The sequence below is a fragment of the Microdochium trichocladiopsis genome, assembly GCF_020744255.1.
Source record: "Microdochium trichocladiopsis strain MPI-CAGE-CH-0230 chromosome Unknown B0I36scaffold_9, whole genome shotgun sequence".
Lineage (NCBI taxonomy): Eukaryota > Fungi > Ascomycota > Sordariomycetes > Xylariales > Microdochiaceae > Microdochium > Microdochium trichocladiopsis.
The window spans coordinates 1,075,703-1,097,282 of record NW_025763552.1 but is presented as its reverse complement, the minus strand read 5'-3'; the positions used below and the strand labels follow the sequence as shown (position 1 = coordinate 1,097,282).

The window sequence follows — 21,580 nt, the reverse complement described above, 5'->3', positions numbered from 1 at the left end:
ATATCAATCTCCAAACTTCCCCAACCTCTGTGCTTCCTTGAGCTGCTCGTTGAGATGCAGTTTCAGCAGTTTCCGCATGTGCATCGTGATGAATTACAAGAACCCTTTGCTGGTTTCTCATCCCAAAAACCCGAACCACCATAACTCGTTCCGACTAGTAGTCTAGAACGTCCTGCCAGATTTGCCTTTTTCACCTCGTTCTTCGTTGATGTTCTCAAACCGGAGGCTTTGCCAGCGGATGCCAGTCCCCGGTCAGTCCACTGATCTCCATTCTGTACTCTCGCCTCATTTGTGGCCGTCAGCTCCCCAATGCGATTGTGGCCGTCGCTCAGCGTCTCAATCTTGGCCGTGACCACTTCTTGCAGGACCGCGTCGACGTTGCTCGCAGCGCCTTGCAACAACCTCAAGCTTGCAGTCGTGTCATCCTCGTTCTCCTCGTCACTTTCCATCTCCTCGATCTCACGCGAGACGATGTGGCGACGGACTGGAATAAAATGCGTAGAGGATAACTTCTCTAGGCCGTCAATGAGCCCCGTGAGGTCTACTATCAGTTTGTCGAAATTCTTGGCGTCGTATATAGCCCAAAATGTCTTGTCCATGAGATTGGCGCCTCGTCCTCCTCGGCTAGCCGTGACTTTTGAGAGCCAGTCATGCGTTTTCCGGCCCGTCTTGTCCACGTGTGTATCCACAGTGCAAGGGACGAGTTCATCCCCTCTTGTCGTCAGTGCCTGCTCACAGCGCTTAGAAGCCTTGCGGGTGTCTAGAAACAGAGCATCAATGCTCATCAGGACAGCGTGTATGAGCTTCGCTTGCTCATCTGCGGGCGAGTCAACCATGAATCGCGGGTCCTCGTAGAGATGCACTGATTGTGCCCAGCGGTCCAGGCGCCACTGGGCAATCGCGAGCGTCGTCTTGCACTGGGTGAAGTCGGGTTCGAAGTTGCGGCCGAGCTGGATATACCCAAACGTGTCGACAGTATTGTTGAAAAGCGCAGCCACGCTCAGCGCGCTAGTGACGATACCAACGGTTGCTGCCATGGTTTGTTTGGGTGGGGACGAGATGATGGAGAGCAGCATGGTGGAAAGCCAGACACGAGAAGCCGAGGCCGGGCACTGATAAGAAGAACGTGAATCACTGCTTGGCGTGGGGGGTAGCTCACATGGTCGTGAGGCGTCCAGATGCAAGGCAATGGCTGGTATCCAGGCAGACATGAGCCAGAGCGCCTGCGTAAGCCGTCAATTGCCATTTTCAGATCGACCCCAGCTGTCTTGCGAGCCTTGCACGGTTTCTGTGACGACCTGCCTAATCATGATGTTGAATAAGATAAACCCATTTCCTAAATCGACACGCTTCATAAGCCACGGGAGCACAAACTCTGGTGTGACATTGAAAGGCGCCCCTCGGCCTCGCCACAGCGTCAGAAGAAGAGACAGGTACAGGGCTTTGTAACGCCATAGGACGTATAGCCCTGCACTGCTAAACAGTATAGAAACATGGTTGTGTGCTTTTTTATCTATTTTCCCAGCTACTTGCGCTTACGCTCAGTGGGAGCACGGCGGCTTGCCAGGTTGGTGCATCGATCCTTCGGATACTGTCTTCAGTAGGCCACCCCGCGTGACTGCCTTGCAAGACAGTCAGACATCTATCCCACGTTAGACTGCTGGTACATAGGTGCCACCTGACTTCTTCAGCAGACTGCCTTCTTTTTTCGAACTTGGCGGGGTAGGGGAGGTTGAATGCGCCGTTCTTCCGCTGCTAATTGACAACCACTGTGCATATGAAGCCCGGGGAGCCAATGCCGAAGTTGACTCCGCAACAAATGTATACGCGGCTAGAGTGAGGCAGACACATTAGCACGGCTCTTTGACTAGCAAGAGGACACTTAGCGATAGCATCACGGGGAAAAGACCGACCAAGGGCTGCGACTGACGCGATGACGAGCGACGACGCAGGGCTTGTCCTGGCCGCGGCGGTTGCCGCGGCCCGGCGGCCCAGAAAGGGCGTGTTGGTGAAGTCGAAACGTGGGAGGGGTGATCCGAACGAGCTTGTCGTCATTTCTTTCAGAGCCTCGACCAAGGTATATGTGTGAAGTGGGCTTCGCTGGTTATTTGTTTGGAGTGTTGTATGTTATGTGAGAGAAGTGGCAGCAAGGACAGTTCGCGTCTTATAAGTTAGTACTCGTTCGGTTGCGAAGCGTCCCGACCTGCCTGATGCACACAGTAGTTGGTGATCTCAACGTGCATTACCCCGTGTCAGCTCATTTCCTGTGCCTCAGAGAGTCGGCTGACACGCAACGGCATGCCAAGGCTTGATTGTAAGATGCCCGCCTATGCGCATTGCACTTCGCAGCCGGGATGTCCCGAGGCACGACTGACACCACGCCACCACACCACTGCATCACGCCACATTAAAAGTCAGCACATGAACAACGCTACCGCGCTCCAATAAGGACCATGTTGAATCTGCTGACTGAACAGACGTTTCAAGGCCACGTTTGACGTCCGACAGACAGGTACTAAGGTCCGACTTGGTTGATCTAATGTCCTCTGCCATCTATCAAGTACACACTGTTGTCATCTACGCGTTCCTACACCTTCAACCGATCTCCTCGTGCCATGCACTTTGAGCATTTCGTGTAAGAAAGCTCCCTGACGCCGATCGTCAGACGGGCATCTGTCCCAGGAAATCCCACATCACGCCCTCCTTCCACCCCTTCTTCTTCCAGTCATTCGCCCACGCCGGGAAGAACTCGACCTTGCTTCTCTTCTCTCCACCATCGCCGCCGTCGGCGCTGTAGATGGTAGCATCATGCGCCATGACGACAAACACGTTCCCGTCCGCGTCGGCGACCTGCGCGTCCCGGATCGACTGCGCGGCCAGGTCCGCGTCGACGTACAGCGCCGCGTCAAAGAACGGCTCGTCCACCCTGCGGCCGCGCTGGAGCTGCTTCTGCTTGATTGCCGAGATGAGCGCGGTCGTTATACATGGTGACAGCGACGGGTATTGACGCGAATCTTTGTTATCCTCGTGTGCTGCGCTCCACGTGCCGCTGTCGTTGCTGCCATGCTCCTCGTGGTGGCCCTCGGGCAGCGGCAGGTGGACGCTCGGCCGTAGCTCCGCGGCGTTATGACACAGGTCGCCCGCCATGAAGATGAATGTGTCCTTGTCGCCATCGCCCGCCGCCGTCGCGCTGCTGGACGTGGTGCGCGCCAGACCGGCCAGGTGCCCGTGGTCGTGCCCGGGTGCATCCAGCAGATAGAACGACCCGTCGCCGAAGAAGTCGTACGCGCGGAAGGCGCCGATGGTGAGAGTGCGGGATGCGTCGCTAAAGTCTATCTCGCGGAGGGTGCGGCCTCTGGTGAGTGGGAGAGCGCCTCTTGTTAGTAAGAAGGTTCCAAGACTGCATGTACTTGTGAAGCTTCTTTCTGCTGCATAAAGGCTGAGGAAGGAGAATGCCTACTCGAAATAACTCTCGTGGAGCTCAGACAAGGGGTTGGTGGGGAAGACGGTGAAGAACGCCTTCTTGAACCCTGGCCCGACAACAAGGTCAGTGGACTTGGGAAACGTCCTGATGTCGCCGATGTGGTCGGAGTGGTGATGACTGTTGTGAAATTGACCATCAGTATTTTGACCCGTCCCGGGGACACAGCAACATCACGTGTAGACTAGTCGCCATCCCCCCTTTGGATCGTAAAGACCTAACATACCTCCACACTACGGCGCCGATATCCTCCAGTGCAACCCCGTGCTCTTTCAGAATGCCTGCCGCATCCTTCTTCATGTCGAGGACCACACCCGAGTTCTTCCACATGTTGCTGACGACTGGTGGGAACGAGTCGATGTCCAGCGGGAAGCCTAGGTCGAACAACAGCTTCTCGCCCGCGGAGCTTTCCACCAGGAAGCAAAAGTCGGGGAAGTTGTTGAGGACATCAAGGCCCTCCCAGGGGGGTGTGAGGAGCATGGAGTAGGGCATGCCATGGCCCCGGCTCTCGAGGTCGATGATGCTGACCTTTGCGACGGCCCCAGGAGGGACGGGCAGCGTGGTGGTGGTCAAAGGTGAGGCCATGTTGAATCGGTTGCTAGGTGTTTTTGTCTGTGAATGAGCTGTGCTTGTCTATGTGTCTGCTTGTTGACTTGCAAGGAGTCCGGGGAAGAATAAAGTCTCGAATCGCTTTATATCAACCCCGGAACCCCTTGATCGCCGGCCTTCGGCACTTGGGAGAGGCGCTCGGTAGTCGGCTCATGGCAGATGCACGGGTGGGCACGTACGTGCCGAGCCTTTGCGGGACGGCGGGGCGAGCCAACTCCTGCCGAGCATTACACAACAGGGGTTCCGTTCATGAAGATGTCGTCCTCATCGTGAACCCGACTCAAGATACAACATTTGCATCTTCTTCGTGGTATCGGCGTTCAAATCTCTGCATAATAGCATTGTCGCGAGAGCACACAATCTGATGATAGATATTGTCAAGAGTAACGAATTGCCTGAAACTCCCATCCATCCAGAGCGTACAGTTTCCACTGCCACAGCAGTTGTGCTTAGTTGGGTATGGGCGTGATCTGGGTGGAGGATGCGGAGGCTGCAGATCGGAGCACCCTGGTTCTGGGGGGGAGCAAATGTAATGGCGCAATGTTGGCTGCTGACGAAGTGAAACCTGCAGGCGTCGGTAGTCGGCATTCGGCAGAGTCGTCCACGAGCGTGCCTTTCCCGTCAACAGTAGGACACAGCTCACATCAGCACACCCGACGACCAGAGCCTCGACGCGCACGGCCGGGTCCAGCATCAAGATGCCCCTGCGCCCGCGCGCACACGTCGTCTGTACCGAGTGCCACTCTCGCAAGGTACGTCTACCCCTGGCTGGCTCTGGTCAGACGGCTGCCTTACTCGCTGACGTGTCTACAGGTCAAGTGCGATCTCCAGGCACACCCGGACGGCCCGTGCCGCCACTGCCGACGCTCCGGCCAGCCATGCGTGTTCGTGTCTCGCTCTTCATCCTGGCGTGTCTTCTCTGGCATGTTTGACAGCTGACAAGTCTGGCACATAGCCCCCGCGATGGCGTCCGCAAGAAGACGCGACGGACCACAACCTCAACAGGATTCCAAATTGACGGCAGGCGCAGCGTGACTGCTGGGCGGCAAAGCCTGTCGCACACCGAAAGCCAACACACGTCCCGGCCCAGTTCGAATCCCGTCACTCCCCGCCCTACCGCCTTCGTCTCCTCCAGTCCTGTCCTGCAGGACACCACGGCCGACACCATCGGCCACTGTGCAACCGAGTATTATGGACCCCATGCAGAGCTCATCTCTACGTCCACCGAGAATGGCATCCTCGCAGCGCCTGATTGGCGAGGTCACATCTTTGCTTCCATCCAGGCACACGTCCTGCCTCGGCCGACACTCCAGCACGCATGGACAGACGCCTACTTGAACCAGGTCTACTACCATTGCCCAGTAGTAGATCGTCATGAAATCCAGGCCACGGCACATGATGGCGATGGCAGCAGTATCGCGGCTGAGACCACACCACCAATCATCCTTCTGAAAGCCGCCGCCTTGGTGGGTATGGCCGCCATGCACCACCCTTCGCACACTACCTTCCTCCGGGAGGGCTACGAGCGCCTCAAAGTTCTCATCACGCTCGGCTTCGAGACGGACCGCCTCAACATGCTCAAGGCGCTGTGTCTCATCTCGTGCCATGGTTCTGTCCCGACATCGCCGTCCGCGACGGGTGCAGCTGGCACGGGCGAGCTACTGAATGGGCCTGGGCATTGGACTGATATTGCGATTCGGCAGATGCTGCTGATGGGACTACACCGGCGGGGCGCGTATGCTGCCGGCGGTGGTCAAGAGTCAGAGGAGGTGGCGAGGCGGAGAGCGGGTGGCTGGAGGCGGATATTCTGGTTTCTGCATGTGAGTAATCACTGATCTGTGGCTTTTGAAGAAGATAAGACCGTCGCATAGGATGAACACCCTAACTCCCACAAACCACACAGAACTGTGACATTTTCCAGTCTGCCTGTGGCCGCCGGCCATACCTCCTCCTCCATGCCGCGGGATACGACGTGTCCTTGCCCACACTAGACGACTTTGTCATCCTCACCCCTGCCGACCGCCTGCACGCGCTGGTCTTTCTCGAGACAACCAAGCTGTACATCATCATGGGCAAGGTCGTGGCCCTCCAGCAGCAGCAGAAGCAGCAGCAGCAAGCACAACCTGGCCCACAAGCAGGGCCGCCAGCCACATCGGCACAGCAACACGTCGATAAGATCACCAAGGAGCTACAAGCATGGCTTCAAAGCCTGCCCGACGAACTTGTCCTCTTTGACTGCCCGATGGAAGCGCAACGACAACAGCAACAACACCAGCGTCAAGCATACAGCCGCCCAGTGTCAGAGCTGATGATCCTGTACTTCGTCTCAATAGTGTACCTCGAAACCGTGCGCCCGACACACACACCCCCAAGAGCAGAAGCTGGTTTCCCACCGCCGCCGCCGCCGCCGACGCCGACGCCCCCTAGAAGAGCATTCTCCACCACGTCCCTCCTCGCCTCGTCCTGCGCCGTCGCCCTGCTCGACGAGATGCTCGCGCGCAACGACGCGGCGCGCCTGCCCTGGCAGACAGGGAGCTTCTGCCTCGTGCTGGCGCTGCCGCTGATACACCATGTCGCTCCTCCCCATGGTCTGCATGGTGCTGGTAGCTGTCTTGCGGGCGACGATGCCGAAACCATTTGGAAGGCGAGGAGGAACGGCGAGCTGGATACGCTGCGCAGCGTGATGCGGGACCTCAGGCCCACGTATGGCGACGCGGAGACCGTGGTGCGGATGATCTCGGGGCTGCAGGCGAGTCATGATAGCTCGAACTCTGCGGGGGCCGCGGGACTGCGTGCCAACAGTGAAGAAGAAGGGGGAGAGGGGGAGGTAGAGGTAGAAGCGGAGGTGCATAGGTCATGTGGTGGGCCGCCGGCCAGCAGGGAGTTGTTCCCGTTCCCGCGGTGGTTTTGTGAGAACATGGTGCTGCTCGACCACGTCTGCGACTCGGGTACGGGAATGGCTGTTCCAATTACAAGTGCTGGGTGCGGGATGCTGCCGGCGGATGCGGCTGGTGGGACGGCGGGCTCCGAGGTCTTGGTGGAGTGGAGGGGCCCTGCTGACGACGCGATGTTTGAGTTCTCGCTGATGGATCTGTACGGAATGGACTTTGGTCACATCCTGTTCTAGGATCCGGAGGTTTTATATTGGCGTATTGCTACATCGGCAGTGTTCAAGCGGGCATGCTAGGTGGATTGAGTCTGGATCTGGTCTATCCACATACAGAACGCAGCCTGGGGGGCGAGTTGTTTGCGGGTCTGGTGTATGCTTTGATTTGGGCGCCGAAGAGTAATGACTATTTCTGAACATGAATCACCAAAGACGGCGTGGCATCCAGTATCAAGATGTCTTACAGCTCCTAAGGCAGAGGTAACTTTCCGTCTAGCCCAATCGCGCTGTCTCCACACTTTCCACACTTTCACCTGTGTACAGCGATATACTGAAACCAATCACTTGAACTCGAACATTGTACTACTTTTGTTTTGTAAGAATGCTATACTCGTCCAGCTTTTGGTTCGTATTTCAAATTATACAGGCAGGGTTCCGTTCTCAAGAAGATGATATAAGATGGAAAGAACATGAAAACAGAATGGAGTGAAAAATGAACAGTGGTGCTGTTCCGGGAATCTGAGAAAACTTTTGAACCGCAGGAGAGCTAAAAACACAAGACAATTGAGAAAGTCGACTACTGGAGAGGGACACAGTAGCAACTCAGATACATCGCGCCTGGGCTAGGGGTCGCCCCTGGTGGTGGAAAGCCAGTGATCGTCGGACGCGAGGAACTGCTACTGGCCGACAAGGAGACGGAGGAAGAGCTAGTGAGTGACGAGGAGCTGGTCACAGTAGAAGAGCTGGAAATGGACGAGGAGGCGGAGGAGGGGGTAGGCGGGGCGGGATCAGGAACACAGTAGCAGTTGAGTGCGCCTGGGAAGGGGTTGATGCCGGCGCTAGGAGAGCCAGAAATGCCTGAACTTGGGGCATCGCTGCTGGCCGTTGGGGAACCAGACCCGGTACCCGTTGGGCCATCGATAGGCCCAGCAGGATTGTTGGATGGCCCGGCGCCACTTGGAGATCCCGCGGCGCCACCTGAGCCGTTTCCAGGCCCGCCAGCCGATCCAGGCGCAGCATTACCTTGGCCGCCAGAGCCTGGATTCGCATTCCCAGGGATATCATCTCCGGAGCCAGGAGAAGAGGCCGGGTTCTGCCCGGAGCCAAACTCATCATTCCCAGCGCCGCTTCCTGGAAATCCGCCGTTGTCGGTCCCAGGAATCCCAGTTCCAGGACTGCTGCCTTCATTATCAATTCCTGGGATCCCACCAGGGTTACCAGGGATCCCTCCATTATCACCGGTTCCGGGACTGACGCCATCACCGCCAGCTTCGGGGGCCCCAGGATTATCCCCAGTTCCAGGATTGACACCGTTACCGCCATTTCCAGGTGCTCCAGGATTATTGCCGATTCCAGGACTCACACCAACATTTCCAGAACCGGGGCTGGCCCCGTTATTGCCGGTCCCGGGATTAACGCCATTGCCGCCGCCTCCAGGACTCTCATTATTGTTGCCAGTTCCCGGACTTCCACCAGGGACACCAGGAATTCCACCATTATCGCCGGTCCCAGGGCTGCTGCCGCCGTTGTTGCCGCCGTTGCCGGGAATCCCGCCAACATCGCCAGGCCCAGGGGTCCCAAAATTGTTGCCATTCCCATCGCCGGGGTCGGGGATAGCTGTAGGCAGAACCGCGCCAGTGCTGAACCCTGGCGGCACTCCGGCCAACGAGGAAGCACCCGCAGAAGGGAAAGCACCGCCAAAGGGGTCAGTAGTCGGAGTACCGCTGCCGTCGCCATTCCCGTTCGTCGGACCTACCCCTGGAGAGTCAGGAGGACTGCCACCTGGGGCGCTTGGGTTAGAAGGGACGCCTCCGGTGGGGAAAGCACCGCCGAAGCCGCCAGTTGGTGAGGTTCCGCCGGGAGGATTTCCATTCGTGGGACCTGGTCCCGGAAGACCAGTGGGTAGAAGGTTGCCAGTTGAAGCAATTGGGGATGAAGACACGCCCGGTGGGAAAGCGCCGCCGGACCCGCTAGCTGACGAGGTTCCGCCGGGAGGGCTTCCATTCGTAGGGCTTCCCCCTGGAAGACCAGTAGGTAGAGGGTTTCCAGTCGAAGCGATTGGGGTCGAGGATGCACCTGGAGGGAAGGCACCGCCGAACCCGCTGGTCGACGGAGCACCAGGGGAGCTATTGGTCGATGGAGAACCACCATTGCCTGGATTGGATGCTGAGGAAGATCCAACAGGGAGTCCAGATGAAGATCCAACAGGGAGTCCAGATGAAGATCCAACAGGGAGTCCAGATGAAGACCCAACAGGGAGCCCAGATGAAGACCCAACAGGGAGCCCAGATGAAGACTCAATGGGTAGCCCAGTGGGGATAGTAGGACCAGACCCGCCTGTAGGGGAAGTAGTATCAGGGAGATCTATAGTCGACGGAATCCCTGGGATGCTGCTGGATAAGGACGCTCCGGGGGTGCCAAGTATCGAAGAAATGCCGGTAGGAAGGTCGTCGATAATTGAGGTGCCGCTAGTTGGGAGGCTGCTGATGATCGAAGTAACGTCGAGGATTGAAGAAAGACTAGTAGGGAGGGTACTGATTATTGAAGTCAGGCTGGTAGGTAGTTCAACATTGGACGAAATGCTTGTAGGAAGGTTGTCGATAATTGATGTTGCACTGAGAATCGAAGAAATGCTGGTAGGGAGATCGGAGATAGAGGAAAGGCTGGTGGGCAGGTCGGGAATCAAAGAAAAGCCAGTAGGGAGGCTACTAATCCTTGAAGAAACGCCTGTTGGGAGGTCATCGATAATTGATGTTACGCCGAGAACTGAAGAAAGACTGGTCGGAAGGTTGGGAATCGAAGACAAGCTCGTAGGGAGTTCGAGAGTGGACGAAATACCAGTAGGGAGATCGTCTATAATTGATGTGGCGCCGAGGATCGAAGAAAGGCTAGTAGGCAGGTTGTCGATCAGGGATGTAGCGCCTAGAATCGAAGAAAGGCTAGTGGGCAGGTCGTCGATAACTGACGTGGCGCCGAGGATCGAAGACAAACTTGTTGGCAGGTCGTCGATGAGGGATGTAGCACCGAGAATCGAAGACAAACTTATAGGTAGGCTGGGAATCGAAGACAGGGTTGTAGGGAGGTTATCGATGATTGACGTGGCGCCGAGAATCGAAGAAAGACTAGTAGGTAGGTCCGGAATCGAAGAAAGGCTAGTAGGGAGGTTATCAATGATTGACGTAGCGCTGAGAACCGAGGAAAGGCTGGTGGGTAGATCAGGAATCGAAGTAAGGCTAGTAGGCAGGTTGTCGATAATTGAGGTAGCGTCGAGAATTGACGAAAGGCTAGTAGGTAGATCAGGAATTGAAGAAAGGCTGGTAGGTAGGTCAATGATCGAAGAAAGGCTGGTAGGTAGTTCGATATTAGACGAAATACTGGTTGGAAGGTTGTCGATAATTGAGGTAGCATCGAGAATCGAAGAAAGGCTGGTAGGTAGGTCGATGATCGAAGAAAGACTAGTAGGCAGGTCCGGGATTGAAGAGAAACTAGTAGGCAGATCGGGGATTGAAGAGAAACTAGTGGGGAGGTCGGGGACTGAAGATAGACTAGTAGAAAGGCCATCGATAATTGAAGTAAGACTCGTAGGAAGGTCAGGAAGGGAAGAGATACTGGTAGGAAGGTCGGTGATCGACTCAAGGCTTGTAGAAAGGCTAGGAATCGGGGAAAGGGCAGTAGAAAGGGTAGTAGGAAGATCGTCTATAAGTGAGGAAAGGCTCGTAGGGAGATCGGTAATGGAAGAAAGGCTTGAAGGGAGGTCAGTAATAGAAGAGACGCTTGTAGGTAGATCTTCAGTTATAGAAGAAAGGCTAGTAGGTAGGTCGTCCGTAATAGAAGAAAGGCTAGTAGGAAGATCGTCTGTAATAGAAGAAAGGCTAGTAGGTAGATCATTCGTAAGGGAAGAAAGGCTCGTAGGGAGGTCGGTAATAGATGAAAGGCTAGTAGGAAGATCGTCTGTAATAGAAGAAAGGGTCGTAGGTAGATCTTCAGTTATAGATGAAAGACTAGTAGGGAGATCTTCAGTAATGGAAGAAAAGCTAGTAGGTAGATCATCTGTAATAGAAGAAAGGCTCGAAGAGAGGTCGGTAATAGATGAAATGCTTGTAGGTACATTATCCGTAAGGGAAGAAAGGCTAGAAGGCAGATCGGTAATAGATGAAAGGCTGGTAGGTAGATCGTCGGTAATGGAAGAAAGACTCGAAGAGAGGTCGATAGTAGAAGAAAGGCTGGTTGGTAGATCTTCAGTAATAGAAGAGAGGCTCGAAGAGACGTCGATAGTAGAAGAAATAGTACTAGGGAGGTCGTTAATCGTCGAGGTGATGCTACTAGGAAGGTCTTCAATTGTCGACGTGAGACTAGGAATATCGCTAGTTGTCGGCGGGATACTGCTAGAAAGTCCTTCAATAGTCGACGCTGCGCTAGTCAACTCCCCCCCAACTGTCGAAGTGAGACTGGAAACATCGCCGTCGATTGTTGAACTGGCGCTGGGAAGTTCTTCAGTAGTTGAAGGGGTACTGCTAGAGAGTCCTTCAACCGTCGAGATTGCGCTAGTCAATTCGCTCTCAGCTGTCGAAGTGAGACTAGAAATCTCGCTCTGAATTGACGAGCTTGCGCTCGTGAGGACTTCAGTTGTTGACGGGATACTGCTAGAAAGTCCTTCACCTGCCGAACTTGCGCTAGTCAATTCTCCCTCGATTGCCGAAGATGCGCTAGAAACGTCCGCTCCAGCTGTCGAGGAGACGCTACTAAGAAGAGCCTCAGTGGTCGAAGGGATGCTACTAGACACGCCCTCCTCCAGTGACGAAGTGATGCTGCTAGAGCCAACTATCGAGGAAGCAGCACTGGAAATGCCAGCTATCGAGGAAGCGGTACTGGAAATGCCAGCTATCGAGGAAGCGGTACTAGTAACGCCAAGTATCGAGGAAGCGCTGCTAGGTGTTGGAATCGTCGGAGAGGCGCTGCTAGTTAAGCTGTTGACTACCGAAGCGGCGCTGCTGGGAAGGCGGATCGACGAAGAACTGGCACCAGGCAGGCCGACCTGTCGGGGGAGGACATGAGAAGATGAAGGCTGCTTGCTGCAGTCCAAGCCTGCGGCTGATATAGCTTTGATCCAGCTAGCCACGGCATCTCCCGCCGACTTTAACACTTCGTTCACGGGGCCGCGGACGACAGGAGCCCGAGCCACGAGAGACTGGGCAGCTGATATAAATTTGTTCTGGGAGTGGTTGACCTTTGTAGTCAAAAAGCAGAGGGACTCGTGATCGGCGCCAGGGAGGTCATGCAGACTGCCGACGGCTGGGACAGGCAGGGCAGCGACCGTGGTCGCGATGTCGGACACGCTTGCCCGGATGTTCTGGTTTCCACGGACGACAACGATCTCGTGTTAGCAGGCTGTTCCACTATTATTGTCGGTGGATGGGGAAAGGGGCAAGTCGGGCGTACCGGTATCGCACCAGGCAGACTTGGCGGGTTGCTGCCGATACCACCAACGACCTTGGCAGCATTGGTGATGGCGCTGTCGACATTCTGCAGGCCTACGACGAGGTCTTGGAGAGCAGCACTGCTACCCCGTGCTGAATCCCCGCTTATTGCCGCCGTGATATGCAGGAGGGTGCTGAAAAGCCTCATCCTGACGAATGCCTTGTTAGGTAATTGTCGGAGTATTGTAGAATGCAAGGCTGTCGACGAAAGTTTTGGCAGCGTATGCCCTGGGAGGATGGAGAAATCCAGTCTTTATTTTTTCTGTCTGCTTTGAATGACGAGGCGCCCGCGGCGTCTCTGCCGTGGTCAAGCCATCCCGGGCACCATGATTGGGTCCACCGCATCGACCTCCCGTGGTTTTCGTCAGGACGATATTACGTATTCAGTGTTCTTGTCTGCCGGCACCACTGTAAGACTTCATGTTCCCGGCGTGCAAAGTTCGAGCAGTCGACAATGTCATGGTTTCTTCCCATGGTGATGTGTCATGGAACTTGCCGTGGCAAAACTCAAACTGATCCGGAGAGCCAGGATTGTGACGTTTACCGCATTTGGCGCGGTTGTCATTCTGTTGCGATGATACGGAGGGTCAGATATTGCCATGCAAGAACGACCAACGTGCTACTCGTCCACAAGTCCGCTCTGCGGGGCTCCAGCCGAATCTTCACAGGGTGCACCGCTGGGGAGGATGGGATTTGCGATCTCGACAGTTTGGTGTTCGAGCGCATGCCGAGTTTCCCGGAAGCGAAGATCTGGAGTGAACCGTGGTCCACAAAGGGATGGTCACGATCTATTTCGTATATTCCGCGCTACAGATAAGGTTTTGTGTAGAGCTGAGACACGAGATAGAGTACGGGAGTGGCCGGACCAACCCAGAGCCACACTGGCACCACTGACCCACGCCATGTCTTGGCAAGCCGTGCCGAAAGCAACCACGGTCGGTCGGTCGAGAGCAGGGGCGGGCCAAGCGGCCGCTCCTCCCGCGCATTGCTGGTGTCGTCGATCGTGTTTTACAGCCTGTTCTGCGCGAGGCCCTTTCGAAGTGCGCTGTATGTCTCTTGGCAGAAATGCCATGTTTCATGGAAGCTGGATGCTATGATGTAAAGTTCATTCGAATCCCTGAGCGAGGTTGCAATCGCAGGCACGTGCGACGCATCGCCAACAGGCAGCTATATCATCACGGCGATGGCCACGCATTGTCTGCGGGTGGCTGTCTCGATGTCCCACAGGGGCATAGCCGCGATGCCAGTCCTGCTCCTCGCTTTCCTCAAGGCCTGGCAGAGGAAGCGACCTTTCAGTTTCTCGCACGTTGCATTCCGTTCCATTCCTTTGCGTGACCTTGTGCCCCCGACGAGTCCGGCTGTGTATTGTTCTGGTGCCGACGCGGGCCGAGACCAGGGCATAAGCATCAGACATGCCGTGAATGGCTCGCGGGACTTGCCAGGCGTGAGCCACCCAAAACATGCCAGACCAACCCTACCCGGCCCCCGGCCCACTTTATGTAGTTCCGCATCGCATACTGATTACGACATGATCCCCCGAGGCGGGAACTTCCGTAGTTTATAACCCGACGTCAGGACTACGCCCTCCGCCGCGGACGGGCCAGGGCTAGAGCACCCAGGGCCAACAAAGGAGCGACAAAGTCCCCCCGCACCCGAGCTGTCAAGCTCGACGTCGTCAGAATTAACCCTGCAGCTGACACAACTCTATCGGACAATAAGCGGCCCGGCTCTAGCCCATTCCTGGCGTGACGCGAGCATCCACCTCCTCGCTTACTTACTTATTCTGGCAGTCTTTAATCCCTGTGCGGTCCACCAGCGCGTGTGGCGTCACTGTTCTTGGCATGAGAAAGGGTCCTTGACAACATCTCGAACGATGCAAACAGCACCACGCCACGCCGAGGTCACCACCGCGCCCCAGGGCCAGAAAGGCCTGTATCAGAGAAGATCAACGATGGAAACCCCGGGTATGATTGCCACACACATGCCGTCTCAAAAGGAAGATCTGGGCTTACGCTCGCGATCAGTGGCGGAGCTAATCGCAGAGATCGTGACGGTCTGGCCAGGCGTGTCTTGTGTGGGGAGGCCGACAAAGTGGCCTGGCTTTGTGAGCGACCTCTCTATGCCTTCCTGTCTGGCGTTGTAGCTCTACGCTGCAAGCGAGAGACGTCACATGCTTGGGTCCTTTTCCAGCTTGACTCATTACGTATGATATCGTGGCTAGGTATGTATCTCGCACCTCGCCCACATTCGACGACATGAGCCCACCCCTTTTCCCCACCATAGCCCCCGTCCCATAACCTTGCCATGCCAAGCCCAATGACCAGGGTCCTCGCCGCCACAATATCGAATTCGGAACCCTTTGTTCACAGAGCTTAGAGAATGCCATGTTGAGCAGCATCAAGTGCAAAATGGCGCGTGCGAGGCTTTCCTGCTTACTTCGGGAGGGTCACCGGAAGCAATTCCTATGCGGGAACTCAATGCGGCGGCCGCCGGCAAAGCATCAACGACGACGTCATCTGTGCACAAGGGGTCGTGACGTCGCTGACGGATGTCCGCTATCATCAGGCACGTCTCGATGAGGAACAATCGCTTGGGGGCCTGCTGGAGTCGGCACAGCCGTCAGAACATTGATGCATACCCTGAATGTAGCCGTCTTTTCCATGCTGGTCAGGATAAGCAGGCAGGAAGGGAACCAGGTGGACTTCAGGCTGCTACACCCCATCAAAAGCCGGTATGCTGCACAGCACTTCAAGACACAAACTTTGCGTGCTCAAATCTGTTTTGACGTTCCCGCTTTGAAACCGCAACTACGAGTGGCTGAGCTGCAGAAGCAGTGGCAGCAATGTATGCATTCATGGCAATCCGTCGAATGATGTTGCAGATTGCTGAGACTTCACCTTCAAACAAAACTAACCACGGCTCAGATCCTCGGCGTCCAGTGTGGCACTCCATCCCAGACACCACCAACGAGCTGGTCGAGCTCTTTCTTCATGGCCGATTTGCCCCATACTTCAGACCATGTGGGACGAAGGCTCTCGTCCTGTTCGCGAGACAACTTTTCCTCGCGATACCTGCTCGCAAACCTTTGCGGCACCGCTTTGCTCTCGCCGCTCGCCACGAAGTGACAGGACAAATCGTAGTGGTACTCCTCGAAGGCGCTGTTGCACTGCTTCAGCTCCTCTGGGGTCATTGAAGTAACCCGCAGCCGTGCTCTCGCCCTCTCCTGTGGGGTGATGAAAGCATCTCCGCCAAGGGCGTCGAGGCCCCATCGAGCAACCTGGTCTCGAAACACGTCGTAGCCACCAAACTTGTGAAAATAGGGGTCCTCGTGGTTGTTTACGAGGTCGCCGTAGTCCTTGCACCTGACACCGCCAGTGTTGTGTCTTGGGCAGATGGCGGCGGTGGGGATTGTCATCTCGAAATTACCGTGGAGGCGAGATGGAGTATTGAGCCGAAGAACACAGCGGCAGAGAAGGTATCGGTGCGTGATTGGTGAGATCGGTTCCCATTTGAGGATCATTAGACGGCAAATAACATCTAAGCTGGGTCCATCTTCGTCGGCAGCGACACGAACCGAAGGACTGGCCTTTGTGTTGTTGTCTGTTCCAGCGTTTCCTTCTTGCTCAAAGCCCGTAGTGGCCCGACCCTGCTTGGTAGTGCGGTGATCTCGGAGAACATTTGGGCTTATGCTGACGCTGACATCCTCCGGCTCGTATGGGTAGGCGTCGGGGGGGACAACTTTGCGGCAAAGCCCGCAGGAAAGGCTGAAGTGAAAGGTCTTAGCCACCTGCCCTTGCGAATCTAAGAACCAAGCCACGTACCAATGCTTCCACTCTCTTCCCGCCATCCGCGGGTGGTATCGCTTTCGGCAACGCAGGCATTTGGTCGCACTAATGCCGTGCCAAGTGCCCATAACGAACGCCATGTTGACCCTCATGCCCGGCCGCACGCGAAATGTCCATGCTGAATCGTTTATGATGTCCATGGCGTCGTCGAGGAGCTCAAATTCCCCGTGTTGAAGCTGCCGGTACCCTGGACGCTTTTGTTCGCAGAACTTCCAGCTGAGCCACCCCACCGTCGTCTGCGACAAAACGTCAAGCACGGCGCTAGGGAGAGGTATTCAGGGGTACCCAGCTTCACATACCTCTCGGCTCTGGAGGATATATGTATCTCTGACCCGTATCACGTCGCCCATGCCCAGGTCGACGCGGACGTGATCTTCATACACCACGTCCCCGAGGAGTTCGTATGGTCTGCAGTCTGCCTTGTTTCGAAAAGTTTGTTCCAGACGCCGCTCCTCGCGCATGAGCCTGGTCAATTCCGCCGAGTCCTCTAGGAGCGCATGACTTTTCTGACTGTATGCTCGCGATCAGCTGATGCACATATGTGAAAGACTTGTGGTCGCGGCAGATGTATACCTTTCCAGCAAGCACGACTGCTGAATCGCCTGACTTTGCAGTCTCTCGAGCCGATCGTAGACCATGATCAGCTCCGCCTGACACTGCATCGTCTCGAATGCGGCCTTGAGACGGCCGAACCCGGAGCTGTGGCGAGCATCGTGGATTCTGTCAACCAGTCCGAGGAGCTGCTTTAGCACGACCTCGACCTCCTGCGCCATCAAGAATGTCTCCCTCGCCCAAGGCCGTGCCTCTAAAATGCCCCGCATGCGACTTTGAAGCAATTCGGCCCTTGCTTGGGCTCGGTAGAGCAGTTCTGTGAGCTCTTGGCCGTTGGCGGCTCGCTTCACATACGAGGTTGCTCGGCCACCGTAGTCGAGAACCGTCAGAACGTTGACGCCGAGACCGAACGCAGCAGCGGCCCCTTCCATGATGATCAGCCTGAAAAGAAAGAAGAGGAATGAGTTGGACGCCAGGGTCGCTAAGATGGCAGCAGGCGGCTCTGACGTGCTCCACAGCACTCTATAAGCCCACTGCGTGCAAGACAATCCGCAAAGTTATGCACCCAACGCTTCGTAAGATCAAATGTCGGCTGTCGAATCAGCACCCAGCACTGCGCCCCTTCTCCCCGCTCGAGGCAGCGAAACCACGGTTGCCTTGCGGGCAGTGTCTTGGTCCGCGCGCCGTTACTGGCCAGTGACAACCATCCTCCGCCAGGCTATTTCTACCAACATGCATGCATAGCGGGGGAGCAACATGTAGGCAGGTAAGCGAAGAAGCTGCGGCCGCATGTGTGCTCCGCCACAAGTCTGTCGCAATCCGGGGCTGACCCCATGTAAGGGGCATGTTTCTCCCCAGTTGTGCACAAAATTATACGTCGGGTTGTTTGGCGATTACTCGCCTCATGGGCAAATTCCTGCTCTTTCACCTTGAAACTGCCACAGCGACTCGATTGACACCAACATCTGAGTTCAGCGGAAGACCTATGAGGACAAGCGCGCGCCGCCCTTTTGCGAGAACTCTAGTCTCCATAGCCGCCGTTAAAGTGAAAGCAACTTTCGTCAAATGCGTCATAGTGCTCAACTCGAAGGGCACGCCCTCACGGTGGAAGTGCATCGCGACGATGAAAATATTTCTTGAGGCTTTTCACATTTGCATCGCTGGTTGGATCAAGCTTGTGGATGCAGGCCTTGTGGGGGGACCTGCTCGACGACCATGTCATTTTCTTTACGCATTTTCACTGTCCAATAAGGAGGCGTTGTTGCCAGCTGTAAGAGCGCTGAGCATGCCGGTCAGGCGTACAATATAACTCGCTCACGGGGCATTACAATGGCCCAAAGAACTCGGACCGCAAATCTGCCGTTGCGCTTGAGCAGTCTCTCGAAACTGGCCTGAATGGAGGCGTGGAGTGCATCTCCCATTTTCCCTTTAGACACTGGAGATGGCCTGGCAAGTCGTGGTCTCGTATTGTTGTTGTTGTTGCAAAATACTAAAACTCTATACGACGAAAGAAAAGACCCTTCCGCTCTTGGGACCTCTCCCCTCCTCACAAGGTGTATCTAAACCGGACCCCATCCTTGCCCACGAGCTTGGTCTCTGGCTCCCCCTTTGCCTCCCTGCGGTCCGCCTGCTTGTTCTTGGTCCACAGGGTGTACTCGAGCACGCTCGCGGCCACGAGCCCGACGACGGTGATGACCAGGCCCGTGGTGAACCCCGTCGGGTATTTGGGCCGCTGGGTGGTGATGAAGACGTTTGCGCTCACAAAGTTTGCGCTGTTGCCAAACCCGATCTGCAGGGCGTGGGCGACGGCCTTGCGCGGCCGACCGACCAGGTTGGCAGACAGCCAGGCCACGCACATGGGCAGCTGGATGAAGGCGCCCGTGGCGATGAAGTAGAGGGCAAAGTAGCGGACCCCGGACGGGTTGGCCTGCGACAGCTGGATCGCCCAGCCAATGGTGCAGAGCGTGGCGCCAAAGAGGATAAAGGGGAAGCGGATCTTGAGCCGGCCCGCCAGGATGTTGGCCGTCACGGCGAAGAAGGCGCCCACCAGCCAGATGGGCACGTTGCGCAGGTTGGCCTCGTTGGCGGTCCAGCCCACTAGAGGATTTGGGTACAACACCGGTCAGCAAGGGTTCAAGGGTGTGTAAAAAAAAACAAGATTGGTGGCAGATGGGAAAAGTGCTAGAGGTTGGTGATTTGATGACTTACATTCGTTGAGAATCGTCGGAGAGAACTGCGAGATTGCGGCAGCGGACATGTCGGCGCCAAAGTACATGACAATGTTGAGCCACGTCTGCCAGTCAAAGAGGAAGGACATCCAAGGCTGGCCGCGCAGAGTGTCGGCCTCGTCGCCCCGCTCGCGGTACAGGCGGTCGAGGAGATGTTGCTTCTCCTCAGGGGCAAGGAATGTGGACTCGGCCGGGAAGGGCGGCAGCACCACAAAGGTGAAGAGGGCGACAACAATGTTGAACAGGCCCTCGAGGATGAAGATCCACCGCCATGCGCTGATGCCCTGAACGTCATCCATGAAGCTGATGGCGTAGGCTAGGAACTGCGGGTGGAGCCATTCATGGTCAGCACTCCACACGATCACCATCACCACCACCACCACCACGTCGGCGGGGAAAACAAAGGGACGCAACAAAGGACTCACGCTGCTGAAGGAGGCGCCGACAAGCGCACTGGTCGTGAAGCAGCAATAGCGTAAGGGGAACTCGTGCTTGCGGTAGTAGGAACCCATCATGAGGGCGGCGGCCGGGCCGAGACTGCCCTCGAAGATACCCATGATGGCACGGCAAACGTAGAGCGGCGCCGGGCTGCGCACAAAGCCCTGGCACATGGTGACGATGCCGAGCAGGGTCATGGAGATGCCCAGCCACCAGTGCGGGGGAATCTTGGAGCGGGCCATCACGAGGTTCGACGGCACCTGCAGAATTATTAGCATACTGGACGTGCGCAAGGGCTTGGGTATCAGCGTTCCTCCATGGCCACGAAGGTGAGGAAGAAAACCCAAATGGCCGTGTTGTAGCCGTCTGAGGGCATCTTGAGTTCGGCCTCGAGGCCCAGGAGGCGGGCGTTGCCAATATTGGTACGATCGAGGTAGGCTGTGAGGTACAGGGCGCACAGCATGGGCACGACGCGCATGTCGATCTTGCGCGTGACACGGCTCTCGAGTGCCTTGTTGTCGTCCTCGATGGCGCTGGCGGGGGCGTCGTGGAGGCTGCCGCTGGTGGCGGTGCCCGTCTCGGCGCCCAGCACCTTGACGTCGTCAGGGCGGCTCTTTTCGTTGGGACCCATCATAGCCGGCGTGGATCTGGCGGTTCGTGAAGGTGGCGTACAGCTGCTGTACGTGGGATCGGTCGAGCCTTGGTCCCAAGAGTCGCCGAGGCAAGTGGTCCATCTTGGAAAGCTTGGACAGGCATATATACAGTAAACCATGTGCGCTCCCGCGTGCCAGACGGAGCTTATCGTTGCTGCGGCTTCCTGATCCCTGTGGTTCCATCATCGCTGGGACTGCTTAGAGGAGCAGTAGCCCCCGGTCGGCTGGCAGGATCCGACTCTCTGGGTACCATCGGAACCAGGCCGCCCCTTAGTCTGCGGGTCGAGCCCGGGTCGGAGCACGCCACCCGCGGGCTCCAAGCAAGACGTCCGCCCAGGCACAGGCACGCACTTGTCGAGCTTCGGGGAGCTCAGCGACTCAGCTCGGGATCTCGACCTTGTCCCGGCGCAGTGGTGTAGTCTTGGCTTCGCTGTGGTCAGCATCTTAGTGGATTTCCGCTTGTGCTGCTGGAACCTCGACGGTACAGAATATCGCGAATGCGGATCAGCAGAGCCGAACTTCAACGAGAAGGGACCGACTGCACCGTCCTAACTCTGAATGGCCGCCATGACAATGTTTTGGGTGGCCGGCGTCGAAGCTGCGTCGCGCGGTGAGCGCTTATCGCGCACAAGCCCGACTGCCAAGCACCCCTCGTTGTCTTGGGTGACATGGACCTTTCCCGAGGTTCCACTGGTGAAGCCCATTCCATCGAAGATCTGTGGAGCAATTTCAATGTCGGCCAGGGTCTGAAATCCCAATTCATGCCATAATCAAGCTGTAGCTAGGGTCTATTATGCTGGTGCAAGCCTGTGCAGGTTGTCGCGCGAACTCCTTTTCGCCCTGGTGTGTTCAATAGGCCGGCATGGAAGAGCGCAGTGCCCAAAGCAGTCAAATGCGACCAGTTTGCCAGAAAGCCTCAATTTCCCTGGACTATCCCAGCCCGTGTGTGAGTGCATCACACATGGCACACCAGAGTGACTGCATTTCGAACCACGGTTCTCAAGGTCCCGTGGAGTGGCGGGGAAGATCGAGCGAGCGGATCGGCCACTGCACCGGCCCGAGAGAGATTCAAGCACCCTTATCCGCTCTCGCAAATAGTTTCCACCCGGGCCAGCAAATATTGTCCTTTACTTCATCGCTGGGCTGGGCGGTAGACGGAAACATGAGCTGCCTGAGCCGACACCCGATGAT

At 56.4% G+C, this 21,580-nt stretch overlaps 6 protein-coding genes across 6 annotated transcripts; 1 reads left to right on the top strand and 5 right to left on the bottom strand.

Moving 5' to 3' along the window:
• Positions 1-62: 62 nt before the first annotated feature.
• Positions 63-1,037, bottom strand: B0I36DRAFT_250326 (prion-inhibition and propagation-domain-containing protein; the record flags this gene model as incomplete). The annotated part of the gene is made up of 1 exon (XM_046150535.1): positions 63-1,037. One exon carries the CDS (start codon positions 1,035-1,037, stop codon positions 63-65), a length of 975 nt encoding a protein of 324 aa, XP_046008245.1.
• A 1,381-nt stretch (positions 1,038-2,418) lies between these two features.
• On the bottom strand, positions 2,419-4,205 carry B0I36DRAFT_331880 (beta-lactamase-like protein). The gene is made up of 3 exons (XM_046155036.1): positions 3,708-4,205; positions 3,461-3,601; positions 2,419-3,355 (listed from the first exon to the last, which is right to left on the bottom strand). Exons 1-3 carry the CDS (start codon positions 4,064-4,066, stop codon positions 2,662-2,664), a joined length of 1,194 nt encoding a protein of 397 aa, XP_046008244.1. The 5' UTR covers positions 4,067-4,205; the 3' UTR covers positions 2,419-2,661.
• A 546-nt stretch (positions 4,206-4,751) lies between these two features.
• On the top strand, positions 4,752-7,676 carry B0I36DRAFT_387199 (uncharacterized protein). Its single transcript, XM_046161148.1, has 4 exons — positions 4,752-4,842; positions 4,904-4,974; positions 5,046-5,910; positions 5,994-7,676. The coding sequence occupies exons 1-4, from the start codon at positions 4,789-4,791 to the stop codon at positions 7,215-7,217; spliced, it is 2,214 nt and encodes a 737-aa protein (XP_046008243.1). The 5' UTR covers positions 4,752-4,788; the 3' UTR covers positions 7,218-7,676.
• Positions 7,677-7,773: 97 nt separating this feature from the next.
• B0I36DRAFT_434346 (uncharacterized protein) lies at positions 7,774-12,821 on the bottom strand (the record flags this gene model as incomplete). The annotated part of the gene is made up of 3 exons (XM_046162702.1): positions 7,774-10,892; positions 11,487-12,570; positions 12,636-12,821. 3 exons carry the CDS (start codon positions 12,819-12,821, stop codon positions 7,774-7,776), a joined length of 4,389 nt encoding a protein of 1,462 aa, XP_046008242.1.
• Positions 12,822-15,414: 2,593 nt separating this feature from the next.
• B0I36DRAFT_331872 (uncharacterized protein) lies at positions 15,415-17,592 on the bottom strand. The gene is made up of 4 exons (XM_046155035.1): positions 17,092-17,592; positions 16,818-17,028; positions 16,495-16,754; positions 15,415-16,437 (listed from the first exon to the last, which is right to left on the bottom strand). The coding sequence occupies exons 1-4, from the start codon at positions 17,499-17,501 to the stop codon at positions 15,594-15,596; spliced, it is 1,725 nt and encodes a 574-aa protein (XP_046008241.1). The 5' UTR covers positions 17,502-17,592; the 3' UTR covers positions 15,415-15,593.
• A 756-nt stretch (positions 17,593-18,348) lies between these two features.
• B0I36DRAFT_416213 (major facilitator superfamily domain-containing protein) lies at positions 18,349-20,367 on the bottom strand (the record flags this gene model as incomplete). The annotated part of the gene is made up of 4 exons (XM_046162070.1): positions 18,349-19,167; positions 19,279-19,621; positions 19,724-20,032; positions 20,062-20,367. 4 exons carry the CDS (start codon positions 20,365-20,367, stop codon positions 18,617-18,619), a joined length of 1,509 nt encoding a protein of 502 aa, XP_046008240.1. The 3' UTR covers positions 18,349-18,616.
• Positions 20,368-21,580: the final 1,213 nt, after the last annotated feature.

What these genes read in the sequence shown, in the direction of transcription:
- B0I36DRAFT_331872 (XM_046155035.1), bottom strand. Translation starts at nt 17,501, where the DNA reads ATGGAAGGGGCCGCTGCTGCGTTCGGTCTCGGCGTCAACGTTCTGACG. An exon ending in CAGTCGTGCTTGCTGGAAAG is followed by an intron (nt 17,029 to 17,091) that starts GTATACATCTGC and finishes GCGAGCATACAG; the next exon opens with TCAGAAAAGTCATGCGCTCC. An exon ending in GGAAGAGAGTGGAAGCATTG is followed by an intron (nt 16,438 to 16,494) that starts GTACGTGGCTTG and finishes CTTTCACTTCAG; the next exon opens with CCTTTCCTGCGGGCTTTGCC.
- B0I36DRAFT_331880 (XM_046155036.1), bottom strand. Translation starts at nt 4,066, where the DNA reads ATGGCCTCACCTTTGACCACCACCACGCTGCCCGTCCCTCCTGGGGCC. An exon ending in ATCGGCGCCGTAGTGTGGAG is followed by an intron (nt 3,602 to 3,707) that starts GTATGTTAGGTC and finishes ATTTCACAACAG; the next exon opens with TCATCACCACTCCGACCACA. An exon ending in CTCCACGAGAGTTATTTCGA is followed by an intron (nt 3,356 to 3,460) that starts GTAGGCATTCTC and finishes CCCACTCACCAG; the next exon opens with AGGCCGCACCCTCCGCGAGA.
- B0I36DRAFT_387199 (XM_046161148.1), top strand. Translation starts at nt 4,789, where the DNA reads ATGCCCCTGCGCCCGCGCGCACACGTCGTCTGTACCGAGTGCCACTCT. An exon ending in CGCTCCGGCCAGCCATGCGT is followed by an intron (nt 4,975 to 5,045) that starts GTTCGTGTCTCG and finishes TCTGGCACATAG; the next exon opens with CCCCCGCGATGGCGTCCGCA. An exon ending in GGATATTCTGGTTTCTGCAT is followed by an intron (nt 5,911 to 5,993) that starts GTGAGTAATCAC and finishes CAAACCACACAG; the next exon opens with AACTGTGACATTTTCCAGTC.